The 18,341-nt window shown below is 49.9% G+C and overlaps 7 protein-coding genes across 7 annotated transcripts; 5 read left to right on the top strand and 2 right to left on the bottom strand.

The window, feature by feature from the left end:
- Positions 1-455: 455 nt before the first annotated feature.
- On the top strand, positions 456-2,798 carry BO88DRAFT_492321 (DUF4246 domain-containing protein). The gene is made up of 2 exons (XM_025712915.1): positions 456-1,007; positions 1,165-2,798. The coding sequence occupies exons 1-2, from the start codon at positions 615-617 to the stop codon at positions 2,722-2,724; spliced, it is 1,953 nt and encodes a 650-aa protein (XP_025557066.1). The 5' UTR covers positions 456-614; the 3' UTR covers positions 2,725-2,798.
- A 184-nt stretch (positions 2,799-2,982) lies between these two features.
- BO88DRAFT_409369 (uncharacterized protein) lies at positions 2,983-3,858 on the bottom strand. The gene is made up of 2 exons (XM_025707936.1): positions 3,795-3,858; positions 2,983-3,745 (listed from the first exon to the last, which is right to left on the bottom strand). The coding sequence occupies exon 2, from the start codon at positions 3,596-3,598 to the stop codon at positions 3,416-3,418; it is 183 nt and encodes a 60-aa protein (XP_025557065.1). The 5' UTR covers positions 3,599-3,745; positions 3,795-3,858; the 3' UTR covers positions 2,983-3,415.
- A 1,046-nt stretch (positions 3,859-4,904) lies between these two features.
- Positions 4,905-9,154, top strand: BO88DRAFT_409368 (ion transporter). The gene is made up of 2 exons (XM_025707935.1): positions 4,905-5,625; positions 5,686-9,154. Exons 1-2 carry the CDS (start codon positions 5,355-5,357, stop codon positions 8,796-8,798), a joined length of 3,384 nt encoding a protein of 1,127 aa, XP_025557064.1. The 5' UTR covers positions 4,905-5,354; the 3' UTR covers positions 8,799-9,154.
- Positions 9,155-9,580: 426 nt separating this feature from the next.
- Positions 9,581-12,037, top strand: BO88DRAFT_409366 (uncharacterized protein). The gene is made up of 2 exons (XM_025707934.1): positions 9,581-9,631; positions 9,687-12,037. The coding sequence occupies exon 2, from the start codon at positions 9,705-9,707 to the stop codon at positions 11,904-11,906; it is 2,202 nt and encodes a 733-aa protein (XP_025557063.1). The 5' UTR covers positions 9,581-9,631; positions 9,687-9,704; the 3' UTR covers positions 11,907-12,037.
- A 69-nt stretch (positions 12,038-12,106) lies between these two features.
- Positions 12,107-13,406, top strand: BO88DRAFT_409365 (synaptobrevin family protein). The gene is made up of 2 exons (XM_025707933.1): positions 12,107-12,265; positions 12,379-13,406. Exons 1-2 carry the CDS (start codon positions 12,225-12,227, stop codon positions 13,106-13,108), a joined length of 771 nt encoding a protein of 256 aa, XP_025557062.1. The 5' UTR covers positions 12,107-12,224; the 3' UTR covers positions 13,109-13,406.
- A 997-nt stretch (positions 13,407-14,403) lies between these two features.
- Positions 14,404-17,305, top strand: BO88DRAFT_439553 (putative C2H2 finger domain protein). Its single transcript, XM_025709722.1, has 2 exons — positions 14,404-16,698; positions 16,799-17,305. Exons 1-2 carry the CDS (start codon positions 14,595-14,597, stop codon positions 17,092-17,094), a joined length of 2,400 nt encoding a protein of 799 aa, XP_025557061.1. The 5' UTR covers positions 14,404-14,594; the 3' UTR covers positions 17,095-17,305.
- Positions 17,306-17,391: 86 nt separating this feature from the next.
- BO88DRAFT_409363 (dolichyl-diphosphooligosaccharide--protein glycosyltransferase subunit 4) lies at positions 17,392-18,339 on the bottom strand. Its single transcript, XM_025707932.1, has one exon. It carries the CDS (start codon positions 17,863-17,865, stop codon positions 17,665-17,667), a length of 201 nt encoding a protein of 66 aa, XP_025557060.1. The 5' UTR covers positions 17,866-18,339; the 3' UTR covers positions 17,392-17,664.
- Positions 18,340-18,341: the final 2 nt, after the last annotated feature.

Here is an 18,341-nt window from a genome sequence, read left to right as displayed (position 1 = left end):
ATAAGGAGGGGATTAAGAGAGACCCTGGTCCTTGATTAGTAGTACAAACAAGTGACAAAATACTATAGTACTTTCAAAGATAGTATTCCAGAAGATTCATAATCATCGATAATAATTCAATTGGTATGTTATTTACCCAGGGAATATTCCAAAGGGGATAATTTGGAGCTCATCTAATATCAAGTATCGAACAAGCTCTGCCACATGCATCTCTGAACATGGTGCACTGGTATTCCCCGACCCCAGTCGCTTTATATCATTTTTACTCGTCTGGAGTCGAGAAGGACCGGCTAAAGCGTTAGCTGACGACCTCGTTCGCATAATGAACACATGCTGGACTGGGATAGTGACCTCACTCGCAGGCATTACACATTCCACATCGCCTGATTTGTCTGTTGTATATTTTAATGCTTAACCAAGTGTGTCCTAGGGAGTCGGAGATGGATCCGAAAAGGGGAAAGAGCAAGCACAAGGCTTAGGAATCCAAGGCTAACTTGTTACTCACTAGTGGGTTATGAAGAAATTGACACTATTTAGACCAGGGCCACAGGGCTCATGTCTCCTGCGAGCGAGACCACAGCGCACTGATTTTCCGATTGAAGAACCCTTCGGTAATGGCGACTCTTACCAATGATGGGGAGGGATCGCTTCAAGTGCCTGGGTTCGGTTCCATTCCCTTGGATTTTCAGCTCCCGCCAGAGGCTCGCTTTGCGCATGGGTTGTTGGACTACCGCCACACACCTCGGTTGACCAAGCGGGAGATGGCCATGCTGCGTCTCATGCAACAGGTCACGGAGAAACCTGGATGGGATTCTGCCTTACTGGATCCAGATGAGATGCAGATCGCGCAATGGTACCGCGAGGCCACAGAAGGACCGGATGGTCACTTGATCAGCACCGCTGTATGGGAATGGTGCCTGGCGGAACTGCGCGATAAAGCAGAAATGTGGCGAGAAACAGGCCGCATCCTGGTCTTTGACAGTTCCTCGGCTGTGTGTCTTGCCGATGTGTGTCTGTCAGATCAAGGGTCCCTGTCCCTATCTTTGAAAGAAGGGGTCCAAGCGGAGATAGACCGACTGGTGGCCCCACACCCGCAGCCCCAGACCCTACATTCAATATAATCGCTTAGTGGATCCATTTTTATGTCCCCTTGTCTACAATCAGTCTCGAGTCCTGGTACATGGGGGACGGACCTCCCTTGACAATTACCTCTGGGGTTCGGCCGACGAACCTGCTGGAGAGCTACCTCCTCATCCCTTGGGTCTTCCCCAAGACCGGCCCAATAATTTGGATCGCAGGCCTGGTCATGGAGGACCGGAGAGCTGCTGGTCGAACCGCTTCCAATGGCTTCCTTGTGAGGTGAAGTTCAATGACACTGACCCCCTGGATGTTCGCATTACTTCATACGTCAATAACCTTCACCCGGGAAGGCACCAGAAACTGTATAGGTATCTTGAACGCCTCATAGCAAGCTCCGTTCCTTCCTGGAATGAGATCCTATTTTACGGCAATACCCGTGGCTGTCGCCCACCACGTATCCTGACATATGGATGCGAGATTCATAACTATAAAGAAGAGCACAAATTGTTCGATGCTCTGCATTACGGGCCCCGCTGGCAGCTACAGTGTGACACCTACGAAGAGTGGGAAATACTGCGCAACACAGCTCGTGAGTACATTGAAGGCCCTGAACCACCCAAATGGAAGCAGGTGGAGCCCTTGCCTGACAAGCCCGCCAATTTGATGGATCTGCTCACTCCCGATCAATGGGATGTTCCTACCCACATTTATCGGGTCGCTGAATTCAAGCGCACTCGTCGAGCTTGGTTCTATCACCCAGAACCCGGTGTCTCGTTTTCGTACCAACAGTGGAAGCGGGGTGAATTTACAGGACGTGCAATCCACGCGCAGGGAATCAGCAAATACCCGGATCCGCTACACCATGACCGCAAGCTTATTCAATTAGAGAAACAGTTTCAAGATAAGGGTTTGCAGGTTGTAGTGGAAATTACCCGCATCGAAATACACCCCGACAATCCCATCTATAACGGGGAGAGGCATTTCCACACCGAGGGACTCCGCAACGACCGGATAGCAGCCACCAGTCTGTATGTTGTGGAGTGCAAGAATCTCACCCAAGTCCGCTTGGCCTTTGAGCACGAAGACAAAATCCACGCCTCAGAGCTCCAGTGTCAGGTGCCTAAAGCACTTGTCGCAGTTTATGATGTAAATTTCCCGGAGCGGTACGAGGAGGAGGCCCCTTGGGCACTGCACACTTTCGGGTCGGTCCCGCTCACAGAGGGCCGTCTTCTCAGCTGGCCCAATACCTATCGATCGAAGCTGGAGCCCTTCCGCTTAGTGGACCCCAGACAGCCGGGGAATCTAACCCTGATCAAGCTTCGGCTCGTCGATCCACATTATCGTATCTGTTCAACGCAGAATGTTCCTCCGCAGCAACATAAGTGGTGGGCTGCTGCAGCCCGACAGGCAGCTCGGCTCGATCAACGCTTACCTCTGGAGCTGGTGTGGTCTGTAATGGATCAAGTGAGAGACTGGCCAATGTCCGCAGAAGAGGCCGAAGAGCTACGCATAAAATTGCTATTTGAGCATGAACGCGTGCGGCGGGTCATTGATTCGTGCGTGGGACGCCATCTCGCTTACGATGGAGAGAGATCACGATATTTGAGCGATCTAGTGTCCGAGGCCGGTTATGAGTCTCCTTAGACGCTGCTGTAGGGCCATACTTAGTGTCTCTGAAATAGAAATAGGCGTCAAACGCCTGCATATCTAGCGCCGGCATTGTTTCGATTTGTTCAAGCGCACCAGACGGCGTTCAGACGGCGCCAACTATAGCGCTTACCACTATTTTCCCATTAGTAAAATCGCATTGGAAAACTTAACCCCATAAGGTAAAAAAGTCCTTTTAGTAGAACAGGAAGTCATTCTACACCAAATGCCAGCGACATGCCATAGATACTGGGAGTGCGTTCCAAGCAATATCAGCTCATACAACAACGATAACATCCCAAACCAATCTAATGTACCACAACCGTATGGGATTTATTCCCCATTGTGACAAGATGGTCCGACTCTAAAACCATTTCTCCTTATAATCAAATCCCTTGAAATACTCCACACTCTCCACTCAAAACTAAGATCCCACAGCCCCTCATAGCCAGGAGCAGAGATAAACATGAAAATGTAGCAACCAAACCCAGCAACAACTCTCGCTTTTCCTAGTGTAGTGCAATGCCGCGAAGGCCAAGTAGATAAAGCGTGTCCCTGAAATATACCTATCCACCTTTTCCCAAACTTTTGGGGTATTTCGCAGATACGGAACGGATGGATTTGCCGAGTGGAAGATAGGGGTAATCAAGTATTTGCCTAGAGGATTGATGAAGTAGTCATATGCACCCTATTCGAGAGTTGCTTTGTCGAGCACGTAACTGTCAGCGCCTTTGATGAAAGTGGATAGTGGATTATTATCGGAGAAAGTCAAGTGCGATTGGGGTTGTTGTAGGGGATTTGTGGCGGCGTAGACAAGTAAATTGGCGGCTAGAAGAGAGAAGAATATATGCAAGGTAAATGTTGAATACATTGTGCCTTGAGTTGATATTCGATGACACGGCTGTATAAGAGAGGACGGTGTGTCTGTCGCGAATAGTAGAATATTATTGTCAATGTTCGATCATTATATCTACGACTTTGACATACACGACGTCATGTTAAGCCGTAGACTATATGTCTGCTCAGAAGTTAGCTTGATGACGCCTATATCGAAGTGTAAATCATACTATATGTGGCTGTGGTCGGCCACTTTGAGTTTTGAGATTTTTACCTCAGAAGCTATATATTTAGTTATGTTCGAATAAGTCCAATTTAGGTGAGTACATTAGAGTAACTTTATCAGTATAATTGACTTTGGTATTAAATATATCATGAGTAGGCTTGAAACAACACTATCTTGCTTTCGAAGGTTCCGTGGTTAGGGACATAGTTTTTTACATAGATCTGAAGCATGATGTTATCTGAAATACAATGGTGATTATACTTTGTAACACAATCATCCCACAGATCCTGGGCAGATCAATGTATCGTGAAAGAACTAGTAATCGGTCTTGTCGGAGTTGACTGCTTATCAATCTATCCGGTCATTTGCACCGGTACTTTTATGCAGGCTTCTTAGAGTGTCACAATGTATGCTGCATAGCGCTCAAAGTGTGTCTTTGATTGCTGGTCAAAATGAGAATTCCCTGTTTGCGTAATGTTGCTTTTGCGCTTGATTTGATTTCATTGAATACCTGGGGATTGTTTTCAGTATCAGGTGCATTTGTAGCGAGTCATATGCATAGTTCATCATGAAGATCATGGGCTCTCAGTCTTGCTGCAGTGGGTGTCAAAGGGCATTGAATTAAATAAGGAATAAAGAAACAAACTTCCGTTTCTTTTTGCGATAAATGCAGTGAAAAAGAGAATTCTTTACCTATAAGTACAAGTCTAAGCGAGGTATAAAATTCACCTGTAATAATATACTTACATTATAAATAAGCTCGAAGATTATTTTTTTTGCATGTGTATTCCTTAGAGGCAGATATTCTACTCCGTATAGTAATCGACTAAAACATGATGAATACCTATGATCTGAAAATTCAGCTCAGTCAAGTGGTATCATCCCTTGCGCAATGCATTGATAGACATTCTTTATCACTGTAAATGGTAAGGTTGTTTGCCACCCGCACCGTCACATACTTGTTCCGATAAAGAAAAGTGGCGGGGTTCCCAGAGATCTCCATCTTATGATCAGTGGGAGATTTTTTAGTACGTACATCGGGAAAAAAAGTACGATGTTTTTTTCACCATAAACTAGACTAACGGGTCGGTTAGCGGTCTGGCCAGATTGTGCCGTTCCAATGATCTAAAGCACACGCCAATGACAGTTCAGGTGCGGAATACTTATCGGACGCTAGCTCTCGAGCTCGTCTGATTCCCTGCGATCGCCGCCTCCGCTGCTGCACTCACTGCAGGCGCATGTGGGCTGCGTTAATTTTGGGGGCAAATCGTTTCAAACGCTTCGGCAGCTCTCCCTGCTTATCTCCCCCCGTTGAAAATACCTCGTGAATCACGCGAACCTGCCAGGTTTCTTGCCCACCTTGGATTAACTGCTCCAACAAAACCCTCCTAACTCTTAAGGCCTTCTCTTTGCTCACTCAGTTTCTGAGTGACGCATTGTTGTTTTTTTTTGCCTTTTTCTGCCTTTCTCTGCCTTGGTTTTTGGCGCGTCCCCAACATGCAGTGACGGTAATCTTTAAACCCGCCCATTGTTGCTGAGACTTCTGGGGACGACCATTTCCAAAATGCTTGCCTCTCTTTTGCGCCCCAAGAAAAGACGAGTCTATGCAGAGCGGTCGCCATTCTCATCGCCGTACACAACCCCCGATTCCCAATGGCCTTTCCTACAGGAAAATGCACCTCAGCGAGGCCTTGAGCCAGGCTATGAAGAGATCAACGGGTACAGCGGCACCCATGAGGGGCCTGGCGCAAGATCTGAAGATGATGCCGACGAAGAAGATGACGAACCCGTTGAGTCCACGCCTCTCCTTCCGATATTTTCTGCGTCGCATCTAGGTACAGATACTCGCCCTATCATTTAAAATCCCAATTCATGTTCGCATGCTGACTTTCTAGACACTCTGCCGGTTTATGACATCACCCATGCCATCCGTCCTCTCATTGTTGCTCGATGCGAAACCACCCTGACCTGGGACCAATTGCGCTCGCCACAAATCTCTCAATTCTTGGTCAAGCCTATTCAGCAGAAGATTCGAACGTTGCATTTCTCCCGGGCTACACTTTATGCGCTGATAACGAACTGTCTCCAGTTCTCGAAGGAGGTCCATCTGAATCCCGGCAACAGCGGCGTGAGCCAAACTAGGGCCATGGTCAGCGAGCTTCTCGCTATCAAGTTGCTGAGAGAATATTCGACGCGGGAATTGATTGACGCGCTTTCCTATGAATTCTATCCTCTCAACGGTCAGACGCCAACGGCAACTGTAAGCTCCGATCGAGCACCTGGCTGGTATTCTACGCCAGGAAGCAAACGTCCTGCTATCGCTCGTGTTTCTTGTCTCGAAGTGGCCATCCGCGCTCAGGCGAAACGGTTCTTGTCGCATCCTCTGGTGGTACAACAACTCGAAGCGATATGGGCTGGCACGATTGTCTTCCATTCTGCATCTGATTACCTCCATCGCTCGCCCGCACAAGTCAGGAACAATGGGAGGCTGCAGTATGGTACCGCTCCTGATCCTTCTCCCCTTGGCACGTCGCATCGTCAGCCACAGCCCAACGTATCTGGACTTCGACGTTCTGTCACGATTTACAACCCAAGGGATGCCTCATTGTTCAAACTTTCACGGTTACGTGTGCCTCGATACAGGCAGTTCCTGTCCACTTTGTCATTTGCGGTTCTGCTGGGATTGTTCCTGGCTGTGTTGAACCAACGTCGCCTCGAAATTACTCCGCTGGAGGTTATCTTTTGGCTTTGGAGTGCTGGCTTTATGCTCGACGAGATTGTCGGGTTCAACGAGCAAGGTTTCAGCTTGTATCTCATGAGCTTTTGGAATCTTTTTGATCTCGGTATCCTTTTCCTCCTTTTCTGCTACTATTGCATGCGACTTTATGGTGTCATCCTGCCCTACACTCGCAATCATATTGTGGCAGACCAAGCGTATGACATCTTGGCCGCAAATGCAGTCCTTCTCTTCCCGCGACTTTTCTCGGTTCTTGACCACTACCGCTACTTTTCTCAACTACTTATTGCATTTAGAATCATGGCTTCTGACCTTATCGCGGTCTTCCTTTTGATTATTATTGCTTGCAGCGGGTTTTTCGTGGCATTCACACAGGCGTTTGGCAATAGCGATGATCATTCTCCTGGGGCTGTCGCGTATGCCTTGTTCCAAATGCTCATGGGGTTTACTCCAACAGCATGGAGTCTTTGGGACGAATACAATATGCTGGGCAAACTTATCCTGACAGTATTCCTGTTCATTTGTCACTTTGTCGTCGTCACCATCCTCATCACCGTTTTGACGAACTCCTTCATGAGTATTGTGCAGAATGCCAATCAGGAGCACCAGTTTCTCTTCGCCGTCAACACAATTTCTATGGTCAAGTCGGACGCACTTTTCTCTTATGTCGCCCCGACCAATATTCTTGCTTGGCTGATCACCCCGCTCCGTTACTTCGTGCCATTCCGCGAATTCGTTCGGATTAATCGCACTATCATCAAGATTACTCACTTACCAATCCTATTTACAATATGTTTCTACGAGAAAGCGATACTGAGTTCTCAGGTAATCGATTCAACCGACTTGATTGAATCGACATCTCGAGGTGATTCATCAGACCGCTTTCGAGCCCGGCGTCGATTTAGGGCTTTCAGCTCGCAGATTCGACCCTTCGTCCGAGAACCATCAGTTGCCACATACCAGAAAGACCGCGCTCTGGACGAGGTGTTTCGACGGCCATTCCGAGACGCAACAGCTAGACGTCCTACCGCCGCCCTTGATCGCAGAGGAAGCCACAGCGTCGTCAACAAGTGGATGCAGACTATGGGATCAGGTTCTGTTAACCCCCCTGATGAGCAAGACTCAGAGGAGGTCGAGCGGCTCGAGAGGTTTCCCCGTGGTCGGACGGGCTTTCGCCGGACGTTTACCAGGAGCTTGCGCGACTTTACCGAAACGAATCAGTCCGCTACATCCGACGCTGACCGTCCTGCCCATGTAGCATCCTCACCTGCGACACCACGTAATGGGAGAACTTTCTTGACTCCAATGCGAAGCAGACAGTTATCGCGAGTTACGGGTATGGAAGGTGATGATGAACTCACAAGCGATGACAATGGCGGATGGGCTGGAGAACAGAGATCGGGTGCACTGGATTCCGAGGACGATACGCCCAAGACCACCAGACAAAGTCCGATTCATACGCCACCCAAGCACTTCAGCTCTCGGCCATCAACTGCCCGACTCAAATCTCGCAAGACCAGTCCCGCGCGGCGGATCAAGAACCACACGCGAAATTACTCGGGCGCCACTATGCTGTACAACCCGATCCCTTCAGAGAACGATCACGAAGCCGCCAAAGCTTCACCTGGCCCTGTCCGGCCAAGAGCGGAGACTCCTGATCCAGCAGGCGGGGCTGTTCTGTCTACCTCTGCAGATCAGTGGACGCTGAAAAGACATATTGCGAATGGTAGCAGGCTTAGAAACGTGACCATGACCCGATCTGATCCAATGTCTGTTCCGGATGTGGGTGGCTTTTCGGTACCCGATTCACACTTCCAGCGGCGCCGTCAAGCGTCCATCCTTGATGGCTTAGGTTCAGACCTTGGGGACAACAAGGCGATAGCGAACGGTTTTTCAGGCGGTGTTCCTTCAAGCCTCACCACACAGATAGCCTACGCGACAGGTAATATCCGACGTCCCGACAGCCCAAGTAGTCAGGATATGCTCAGCAAGCTTGTACTGGCACGGATGAACAATATCGAAGAAGGCTTCCGTGAGGTGATCAAGGAAGTGAAAGACCTCCGACGTGGAGGAACTAGCCGGAGCGAAAGCCGGGTTGATGAACAACGAGGCGTCCTGCGTGAGAAGAAAAAGCGTCGCCCAGATAAAAAGGAGCCAAATAAGGGTCTCCAAGGATCTCGGAAGAGCAAGACGAGCAGCGAAGGGCAGTGGTCGGACGAGCTGGCATTCGAGAAACGCAGAGATGAAGCCAGTGGGGATGAAAAACTTTAAGTTTGGTGCAGCTGTTTGGGCGTTTAAAGCTCTCAAACTACGATTTTCTTGTATCTGTTCGATTTACATGTACAATATTTATGGGCTGGCTGTCTCACGACTTTCAATGATTCACGAAATATGAGCATCTGATACCCTTTCGCTACCTTTTGGTCACGGGCATGTCTTTCATTTCGTTGGTCACATACATGTGTTATCAGTGGTGGGAATGTGACCTGGATTACACATTCTGTTACTGATTCAGAAAAATGAAGCATCCCTAGAACCACGTCGGGATGGTCGTTTAATAACTTAGTACAGACTATACACCTTATCGTGGCTCTTCTGCGCCTCTGCTCCCATGAACTATTCCGAATCACATTCAAATATTCATTTTTATTATTGTATACAACTAATATTAATGCTTAATGGTTATCATCGGCGTTGAGGAAGCCGGGGCTGGAAATATGCAAGGGTTTTCCCGGTTTGCAGTCACTTCTGTCAGTGAATGTCGAGTGACTGCAACGTGAATCTCCGCCACAGTCAGTGGAAGTTCACGACACGCGAAATTATCGTTCTGTTTTCCCTCGCTACACTTTGTCGCGTTCTTCTCACCCCCTTCTTCATCTTTCGGGGACAACTCTGACGCACAGAAACTGGTTTCGGTGCTACTTCCAGGCAGCGGCGAAACGGTAAGGCTGACTGAGGCTGTGAGAGCTCGTGTCATACTAGTGATCAAGAGTACCCACGTCACTACCTCATTTGCAGAAAGGCGAACTCGGTGTCTTTTTTTACAGACGTTCTTCCGTTTTAGCATTACCTTTCTCTGTCCTATTGTCCGTCTTCATCAGAAGGTGTGTGATCTCAACGAGCTAAAGTGTGAAATGGGTAGTACTGAAGCTGCTGTAGATTCAGGCCGATCACGAGATGGCATATTACCAGGAACAGGAAACCGATGAAGACGCGAGTTACAACTCGAACATCGAGGACGATGAGAGCATTTCCAAGCTTGATGTTCTTCGATTTAAGGGCGCCGATACAATCGTCTTCATTGACCCTCCATCATACGTGCCAAACAGGTCATTGCAACCACAGTTTGAAGCGTCCATTCCCCATTATGTTCACAGCCACACCCTCTTGGACACAAAGTCTCCCTATTTTACGAAACTTTTTGATCCGAGAAGACAAGCTCGCATGATCAAGCGTTCTGAATTTCTGGGAAATCTACCAGATGGCATTAAATACGTTATTAACCTCACTCCCCCCTCAACGGACGACGAGGCAGTGGCGTTCACCACTGAACTATCTTGTCCACTAGGCATACGGACTTGGACCCGTGAATTAAGCCGTTTGGATTTACCTGTGGACTGTGTTGGCGGCGAAGACGAAGGAATCGAAACTGAGGATGGTATTAAGAAATCAGCTTTTCCCTCTGAGTATTCGGATTCTCGTCACCGCACAGGTATCGTACATATCCTGCAAGCTCTAGGAGGTGTTAACCCGTGTCTTGATACGCCTTGCAAGCTTTGGACATTCTTCGCACTGGCCAAGGTGTTTGGTATTGCCACCATAGGGCAAATTAAAATCCACATTTTGACCTGGCTGTATGACGGTACAAATGCCTGCTTTATCGAACTTCATCCGGAAATTACCTACCGAATTTCCTGCGGAATTGAATGCGACTATCTTTGCCAGGATTCCTTCACTGTCCTGGTTGGAGAAGAAGCTTTGTTACGTCTGGCCAATGCGGGCAAACCTCCCAGACTCCAATGGCCAGAGGTGACGTTCCACGGCCGACAACGCGAACCTTTGGATGATGAAGATCGCCAACGGATCGAGTATGCGAGCCAGAGCCTTCTGGACCGTATCCTCGAAGAATTTATACAATTGACGGGTTCACGAATGGACTGGCTCTTGCAGCTGCCGTCTACAATGATGATCTCTCACCACATCGATGACTGTGCCGAACATTGTTCATTGGCATCAGATTTACTATCCTCGCTCAAACTATATGTGCGGGGCCACATCGTGGCCAATATGACCAGATCCGTTGACACTTGGTCCTCGAGAATAAATCATTACATTGATCCCTGCAACTACCCAGCGCATGAACACACCGATGCTTACGATAACATGCGTTATGTAGAACGCATCATCAGTAAGACGTTCTGGAGAACGGTCAGGGGTGAGGGGTATAGCGACTGTCTCCGAAAGCCAGATGAAAATTTTCGAGATATGACAATCGCCGACTTGGGCAGGCATCTCCACCTTTTCCAGACTGAAAATGAGGCAAAACTCTCATATGTTTCCTTGGAAGACATTCTGCTGGCAGTCAACAAGTTCAATAACCACGTTGACTTTGATAGCCCAAAGTTTGTCCAACATGCGTACGGTGGGGACATTTACATAGAGAAACGAGGTGAGATTCTTCCAGATCTATCTTCTGACATTGAGACCGATGTGAATCCTGGAGAAACTGCTACCGAAAGCTCCATGGCATCCGTCTTCGATCCAATCGTCTTCCTCCAGCAGGTGCGCACACGTTTGGGCGATCTCACCGAGCGCATGGCAAAGGGTTGCAGACAAGGAGCGCACTTCAAACTCACCGACACCATCACCTGTCTTACTAGCAACGAGTTTAGATACCTTCCACTGTGGGCGGGTGGTGATGATGATGGATCCGGCGGCGTTTATACAGATCAAGGCATACCTAATCTCGAGACGGGCGGATTCTCCATGCCAGGACCTGCAATCCACACAGGAAGTACTGCACCCTCGACCACTTCCTACTGCAATATCGCCCCAAGCGAGGGTCAAAGTACGGTCCAGCGTGCGTCCCACAAGGCCACGGGAAGCCAGTGGGCGGACGTCGTCAGCTTAAACTCCTCAGAGGGGCACGCCATGGAAGATGAAAGCCATGAACCAACCCTGGATGAGAAGGCCGGAGATTCAGGTGAAACTTTCATAGACATTGATACATCAGCGGACGACTTCGAGGACTACTTCGACACTGACAGCGAGGACAATGACACGGTGATTGTGGGCACACCGACTCAGAGTGAGCCGATTGAGGAGACTTCGGAGATGCTGGAAAACATGTCTATCGGGGTCGAAGCTAACTCGAAGTGACTCGTTGATATGGATGGAATTTGACTTGTATGTGTGTTTATCGCCGTGAATACATAAAACTAGCAAAGTACCAATCAATGAATGAGTAGTTTTGTTTCGATATCCACGGTTGCCCAAGTATATATCACGTGACAGAATCCGGGGAGTTAACCGTCTGGGCGGCGACGTCACGGAGCGGTGATCTTATCGCCAAATAATCCCTCGCATTAATCCCTCCTCCACAGCCCAAGGCAGGGGCCCGGACTCGCCCAGATCGACCTTACGCTATTCTCCGTCTTGTATAGCAACTCGAGTACATAAACGCGACATCTAACCACCATGGCCGCCTCCTCATCGAAGCCATCGAGCTTCCTGCTCTAGTACGTTACCCAACCAGCAGCTGAACAGCAGCACACCACGACATCTACTTCAGTCCCAACCTACCCTCCCTCAATAGTATCATCCCCAACTAACAACTCACCCAAATATACAGCTCCTGCATCGCCCACCGCACAACCATCCTCGCGGAACACTCTTCCCCAGGCACATCCTCGAGCGCCGCCTCGTCCCTCGCCTCCATCATCCTCCCCAAGATCAGCCACGACCAACCGCAAAAGCTCACCTACACCCACGAGCGTCTCTTCGTGCACTACATCGCCGACTCACCCACAACACCCAGCACCCCCGATGACCCCCGCCAGGGCGAACCCAACTCCTACGCGCCCCTCAGCTACATCGTCGTCGCAACCGCCGAACAAGGCCGCCGCATTCCCTTCGCCTTCCTCCTCGAAATCAAGCGCAAGTTCCTCGCCACTTACTCGCCCTCCAGCACGGACTTTTCTGCTCTCCCGGCTTACGGTTGCGCCGCGTTCAACAATGAGCTCCGCTCGCTGCTGCAGACGTATAATACGGCCCCGCCGGCGGATTCGCTGGCTTCGGCAAAGCGGGAGATTGATAGCGTGAGGAACATCATGACGGAGAATATCGAACGGGTGTTGGAGAGGGGAGAACGGATTGATTTGTTGGTGGATAAGACGGATCGGTTGGGTGGCAGTGCGCATGATTTTCGCATTAGGAGTCGGGGGTTGAGGAGACGGATGTGGTGGAAGAATGTTAAGTTGATGGTTTTGTTGGCTGTTGTGGTCGTGTTCTTGGTGTGGTTGTTTGTGGGGATGGGGTGTGGATTGCCTGCTTGGGGGAGGTGTGTTGGGCATAGTCAGTAAGTAGGTAGTTGGTGGGTATTGGTGATGGTGTATCTTATTTGTCTTCGTGGTGATTATGAGGTGGAGGAACGATTTACGATCGTCTGGTTTTCGGCCAATTGAGCGGGACATATGTCTTTCTTCTTTTCTGTTTGTTTGTATGATATGATGACTGCGGCTGGTATTCATATCCTTGGGTATTTATATTTACTCCTGGGGTGGTGTCCCAATGTAATAACGTCTAGCGTGTCTGTTGTTTGATTGAGAAGTGGTATGGACGTTGGTGTAGAGTACATGTAGTCTTAACGAGAGTTCTTACTATCTGGAGACAGCTTAGAGACTAGTATACACGCTCAAGAAACCTTGTGTGACGCCTCAGTAAACAAGTCTCTCCTTCAAGCAATCAGTATTTAGCAGTAGCTAGTACTCAACTGGCACACCTAAGTCCTTAATATCACTGCCGCAAAGCCATCCACTACGCGACCTACACTTAGCCATCTATTAAGCTCACAACAGTACCAGACAAAGACATTCTACAGAACACTTCATTCCACTCAACAATAGACAAATCTCAATCAATTATCATAATATTCGATCAATCATATATAAAACTATATATCTACAACAGCATGTATCTCACTCTCAAACCCGCAGCGTCCTTGCGATATGCTCAGTGCGGGTCTGCAAGCGAGGCAGAACGCGATCTAGACTTGTCTAGATGTAAATGCATTTCTGCAATTCCTTCTGCGCCAGCCGTATACCTCTTCAACCATGGTAGTGGATTGATGAGGAGATAATCTGGCGCGTTGAGATAGAAACTAGATTGGTTGAGAGTCGGTGCAATCAATATCAATAAGACATTGGTAAAGCAGAGTGTCCAAGACGTCCTCTAAAGTCAGGATCTTGCTATAAAATGCTTGAAGCTCGTGGTCAATGAGTAGCCAATGCTGTCCTCTATGCAACGAAACATGAATTGCAAAGGTGAAGCATTGGCAGTGCTCAAGATTCCTGGCTCAGCATTGCGAATAACACGGAGATGACTGTGTTGGCGATCAACTCAGACGACTGAGTCTGTTGGTTGTGGTACAATGGACATCTTGTCTGGTTTACTGCAGAAAAGGTTGGAAGTTGCAGTATAAATAGTCGAGCTTTAAAAGTGTGCGTCACGTGATACTCCGCTTAACGCTGATCCTGCTTCCGATTGGCCAGCGCAGAGACAGCTCCTGTCGCGACTCACCGCCCGCATGAGGCGGTGGGGAATTTACATCGGCGAGCCTCTTTCATGCGCGCCGCTAATCCCTCTTCCGATGCGGTCGCGTCAGGCCGACCGTTTGGCACGATTTCTTTGTGAGGCTCTATACTGTTCATTGCGGTCACAGTGAGACCAGCTCGGGATACATTCTCCAGAATATTTTCACATCCTTCCTGTTTTGCACGTCGGAAATGATGCTGACAGCGAAGAATTGGCACCATACTTGATATCCATCTGCCACACCAGCTGCGCAAGATGTCAAGCGAAGACTTGCAGTGGCTGGAAAGTTACCTGCGTCATGGATACGACCCAGAAGCCCAAGGCGTCGATGATCATGCGGCATTCTATCAGTCGAATGCCTACTTTGCTGTGCCCCCGTCCACGTCTTACACAGCTGCCCACAATGGCGCTGCCGGATCTCATGGATATCAGTATTCAAACGAGAGGGACGTGAGGCCTCCCTCATTCCCAGAAAACCAATATCACCCTCACAATCCTCGGTCTCACCAAACGCAGCATACCCAAGCTTCCCCTGTGGCACCACCCCCAGGCTCGCATACTGAAAGCTCGTCCCGTTTCGCTGCTCCTTTTGGCCCGAAGTCGCTGCCCTCCAAATCACCGAGGCCCCCTCCTTCGCAAGAATACAAACGTGCGCATCAGTTGCCGAAGCCGGTGCAGACACATAAGACTGGCCCTCCAGCAGGGTACAAGCCGCCCCCTCCTCGAATGTCTCGACCGGCACCTCAGTCCAATCCAGCGCCCCCTCCAGGGTACCAGCCGGCTTCATATCCAGCGACACATTCAGTCCCGCAAGCACCGTCTAGACCGATCCCACCTCAGATGTCAGGCTCTGTACCTTCGAGTCTACCCCCTGCCCAGTCGTCTAGTACCGTATCTACAAGCCAGCCTCAAGTCCAACCCTCGAATGCTGTCGTTTCGCCCTTGCTACTGCAGATGTCGAATACGGCCCCACCTCTACTGCCACCTACACCGGCGCAAGCTCCCAATTCACGTCCTTCACCCATGCCACCGACGCAATTTACTGCACATCCTTCCTATTCACCTATGACAGCGCCTCAAACGAGTTCGCACGCCACTCCAACGACCCCAGCTCAGACATCCCACTCGGCTCCTCCAGTAACCGTCCCGACTGTCCAGCCGTCGACTTCAGCGCCTCCGCCTAATCCACCTGCGCAGATGACGAATACAACCTCGCAAGCTACAATGCAGCAAACAAATACTGGTGGAAATGGTAGTGAGCCTGGTCATGATGCAAAGCGACGTCGGATAGCGCCCCCATCCACCTCTAAACGATCATCCGGGCGACCCTCATTGCCCAGCTACGCAACAGCGCCTGCTGAGGATCGTCCGGCTGGAGGGCTCTCTATCTACACTTATTCACCACAAACAGGAGGCACCGGCTCCCCTGCACCCAAAAACCATTTGAAATCGCGTGCCGACATTGTTAAACCGCTACGTGAGGAGGATGCCGTCGATAAGGTGATCTACGACCCGAAGACGATCGCCAGAGACGTCCTCATCGCAGCCGGCCGCCACCCAACAGAAGAGACACTGAACCATCACCTTCTTCGCTTGCGCGATGTTTTTGTTCATGTGGACACTTCGTCGGACCTGTCGACCTTTCGCTGGGATCTAGTCGACGCGCTGGAACCACGTGACCCAGAACCGCCAAAGTCGCAGCCGCGGCCGCGGCCGCGTCCCGCGCCTTCACTGCCCGTCCCTCCGAGCACCACCAACACCACTCTTCCCCCTCCACCACAAGCCCGGCAACCGCCACCTCTTCCCCAGTCACAGCCGGCACGACAATATCCGCCTTCGCAGCCCCTGCAGGGTCAGCCGGTGTTGGGTCAGCACCTTGGTTCTTCCAAGGCTGCCCCTCAGCCACAGAACGGCCCATTTGCTTCGGTAGCGCCCCCGCTACCACAAACGCGGCCGCAACTACCGTCGACCCCTCAGCCCCCGTCACAATCGAGTGTACCTACCACAACGACACGAGTGACACCGATGACGGGCAAAAGAAGACCGGGTCGGCCCCCGGGCAGCACGAACAAGGCGCGGCAGCAGCCCCAGCAGCCTCAGCAGCCTCCCATGTCGTCGTCAGTTCCGTACCCGGTATTTGCATGTGATTGGACGAACTGCCAGGCGCAGATGCACAATCTGGATGGGCTGAAGAAACATGTCTTCAAGGTGCACGTGTCTCAGACGCTCAATTGCGCATGGAAGGGGTGCACGTTCCCAGACGCTCTGCCTGCTGCAGTTTTGTTCAAACATGTGAAGAAGGAGCATTTGGAACCGATCGCATGGAAGCTCGGGGATGGGCCCACGGTGCCTGTAACTGGTGAGAAAGCATCTGCTGGATGATAACATTCTTTCAGCTTGCGACTAGTTTGATTGTTCGGAGCAGTGATTGATTTTTAACTTTGACTTGTGCGATGTAGTGGGAAACGATGCTAGCGGCAGTTCTGGGCCCTTGGGCATCCCAGACACCGCACAGCCCAACAGTGAAGACTCACTTATAATCCCTGCCAGCGGCAGTTCCATCCGTGCTTTTAACCGAGTGCATGGGAATAATACTCAACAGGAGAGGTCCCGGGAGATCCTCAAGGCAGTCCAGCGACTGAAGGAGCACATTGGAGTCGGACTGGACCCGGGCGGATGTGAGCTCGCGACCCCGGCGCGGAATGAGCGATTGAACAATGACGAAGATGTCTACGAGGTGGTGCCAGCGACCTAGAAGAACCGTGATCTGTGATACCGTCACTTTTTAGTTCGTTGTAGTTTCATCGGTTTCGCATTACATTGCATGGCATTTGACAGCGGGATTCAGCGAGTGTTTTTGAGCGACGGCGTTGTTGTTCGCATTCAGTATGCAGATATTCCCGAGATGTTATACCGTTGTAAATCATAGCAACATCAACCATGTACCATATAGAAAATGGATCCATATCTAACCAACTGGAAAGAAGATTGAAAAATAGGGTAGTTATATTGACGACGACCACCGGGGTATCTATTTATCGCCACTTTTCTGTTCTGATCCACCACACTTTCGCCATGATCCATTCCCCCCCCCCCTTGTCTGTCTGTCTGTCTGTTTGTCTGTCTCCTTTTGCGCGCGCTCAGGAACAATCGACCATACATGTAGTAGTTTGTATCGCAAAGTCGGAAACCAAACCGCATTCCCAAGGCCAAATCCATCAATCGATCAATCAACAATCAACCGACAATTATAATAACGACACTGCCCCTGCAATTTCAATTCCGAGTCCAAGTCCATACCGAATCAAATCAAATCAAATCAAATTCACGCAGTAGTAGTAGTCGAACCAGCCGACGACGACGCGCCCGTAGATTGTTGCTTGCTGTTGCTGCTGTTGTTTTTGACGTCAACCTCCTCGTCATCTTCTTTCTGATTGACCTCGAGGAAGTGGTAAAGCACGATCATCATCATGGCGCAGGAGCCGAGGAAGACGGCCAGACGGTGGAGTTCGTCGTCGGTGATCATTGTGGAGGGTAGGTAGTAGTAGGTATTAGGTTGTTGTTATTTAGCGCTTCAGGGAGGAATTGGACTGGTTGATTGGTGACGAAGAGGTAAGTAATTGAACAGAGTAAGGTACTTTTGTTTGTTTTTCTTTGTTGAGTAGTGGTAGTAGTAAAGAGAGAGAGGAAGGGGAAGTGAGTGAGTGAGTGAGTGAGTGAGCGTTGTTGGTGCGATGACGGAAGGGTGTGATTGCGCGGAAGCCACGTTGATAGTTAGACTACTACTAAGTACTAGTAGTCGGAGATGGAGAACGGAGCTGAGGGAATAGAGAAAACCCGATTGGGGATGGGGGGAGGGTCGGTCGAACCATAGAAGAGTGGTCTATGGTTGATGGGATTTTCTTACGGCGAAAGCTTACCTGGTTTGAGGGAAAGTGTAAACAAGATTTTTGTAAAGGAGGGGGGGAGGAAGAACAGGAAGGAGAGTAGGTTGTTGCTTGC

This window comes from Aspergillus vadensis (genome assembly GCF_003184925.1).
Source record: "Aspergillus vadensis CBS 113365 unplaced genomic scaffold BO88scaffold_44, whole genome shotgun sequence".
Lineage (NCBI taxonomy): Eukaryota > Fungi > Ascomycota > Eurotiomycetes > Eurotiales > Aspergillaceae > Aspergillus > Aspergillus vadensis.
Note: the sequence above shows the minus strand (reverse complement) of the source record. Positions and strands in the feature narration are given on the sequence as shown.

Coding starts and splice junctions, on each gene's coding strand:
- BO88DRAFT_439553 (XM_025709722.1), top strand. CDS start 14,595: ATGTCAAGCGAAGACTTGCAGTGGCTGGAAAGTTACCTGCGTCATGGA. Junction 16,699..16,798: donor GCCCACGGTGCCTGTAACTG/GTGAGAAAGCAT, acceptor TGTGCGATGTAG/TGGGAAACGATGCTAGCGGC.
- BO88DRAFT_409363 (XM_025707932.1), bottom strand. CDS start 17,865: ATGATCACCGACGACGAACTCCACCGTCTGGCCGTCTTCCTCGGCTCC.
- BO88DRAFT_492321 (XM_025712915.1), top strand. CDS start 615: ATGGCGACTCTTACCAATGATGGGGAGGGATCGCTTCAAGTGCCTGGG. Junction 1,008..1,164: donor CGGCTGTGTGTCTTGCCGAT/GTGTGTCTGTCA, acceptor GTCTACAATCAG/TCTCGAGTCCTGGTACATGG.
- BO88DRAFT_409366 (XM_025707934.1), top strand. CDS start 9,705: ATGGCATATTACCAGGAACAGGAAACCGATGAAGACGCGAGTTACAAC.
- BO88DRAFT_409369 (XM_025707936.1), bottom strand. CDS start 3,598: ATGTATTCAACATTTACCTTGCATATATTCTTCTCTCTTCTAGCCGCC.
- BO88DRAFT_409365 (XM_025707933.1), top strand. CDS start 12,225: ATGGCCGCCTCCTCATCGAAGCCATCGAGCTTCCTGCTCTA. Junction 12,266..12,378: donor CCATCGAGCTTCCTGCTCTA/GTACGTTACCCA, acceptor CCAAATATACAG/CTCCTGCATCGCCCACCGCA.
- BO88DRAFT_409368 (XM_025707935.1), top strand. CDS start 5,355: ATGCTTGCCTCTCTTTTGCGCCCCAAGAAAAGACGAGTCTATGCAGAG. Junction 5,626..5,685: donor ATTTTCTGCGTCGCATCTAG/GTACAGATACTC, acceptor CTGACTTTCTAG/ACACTCTGCCGGTTTATGAC.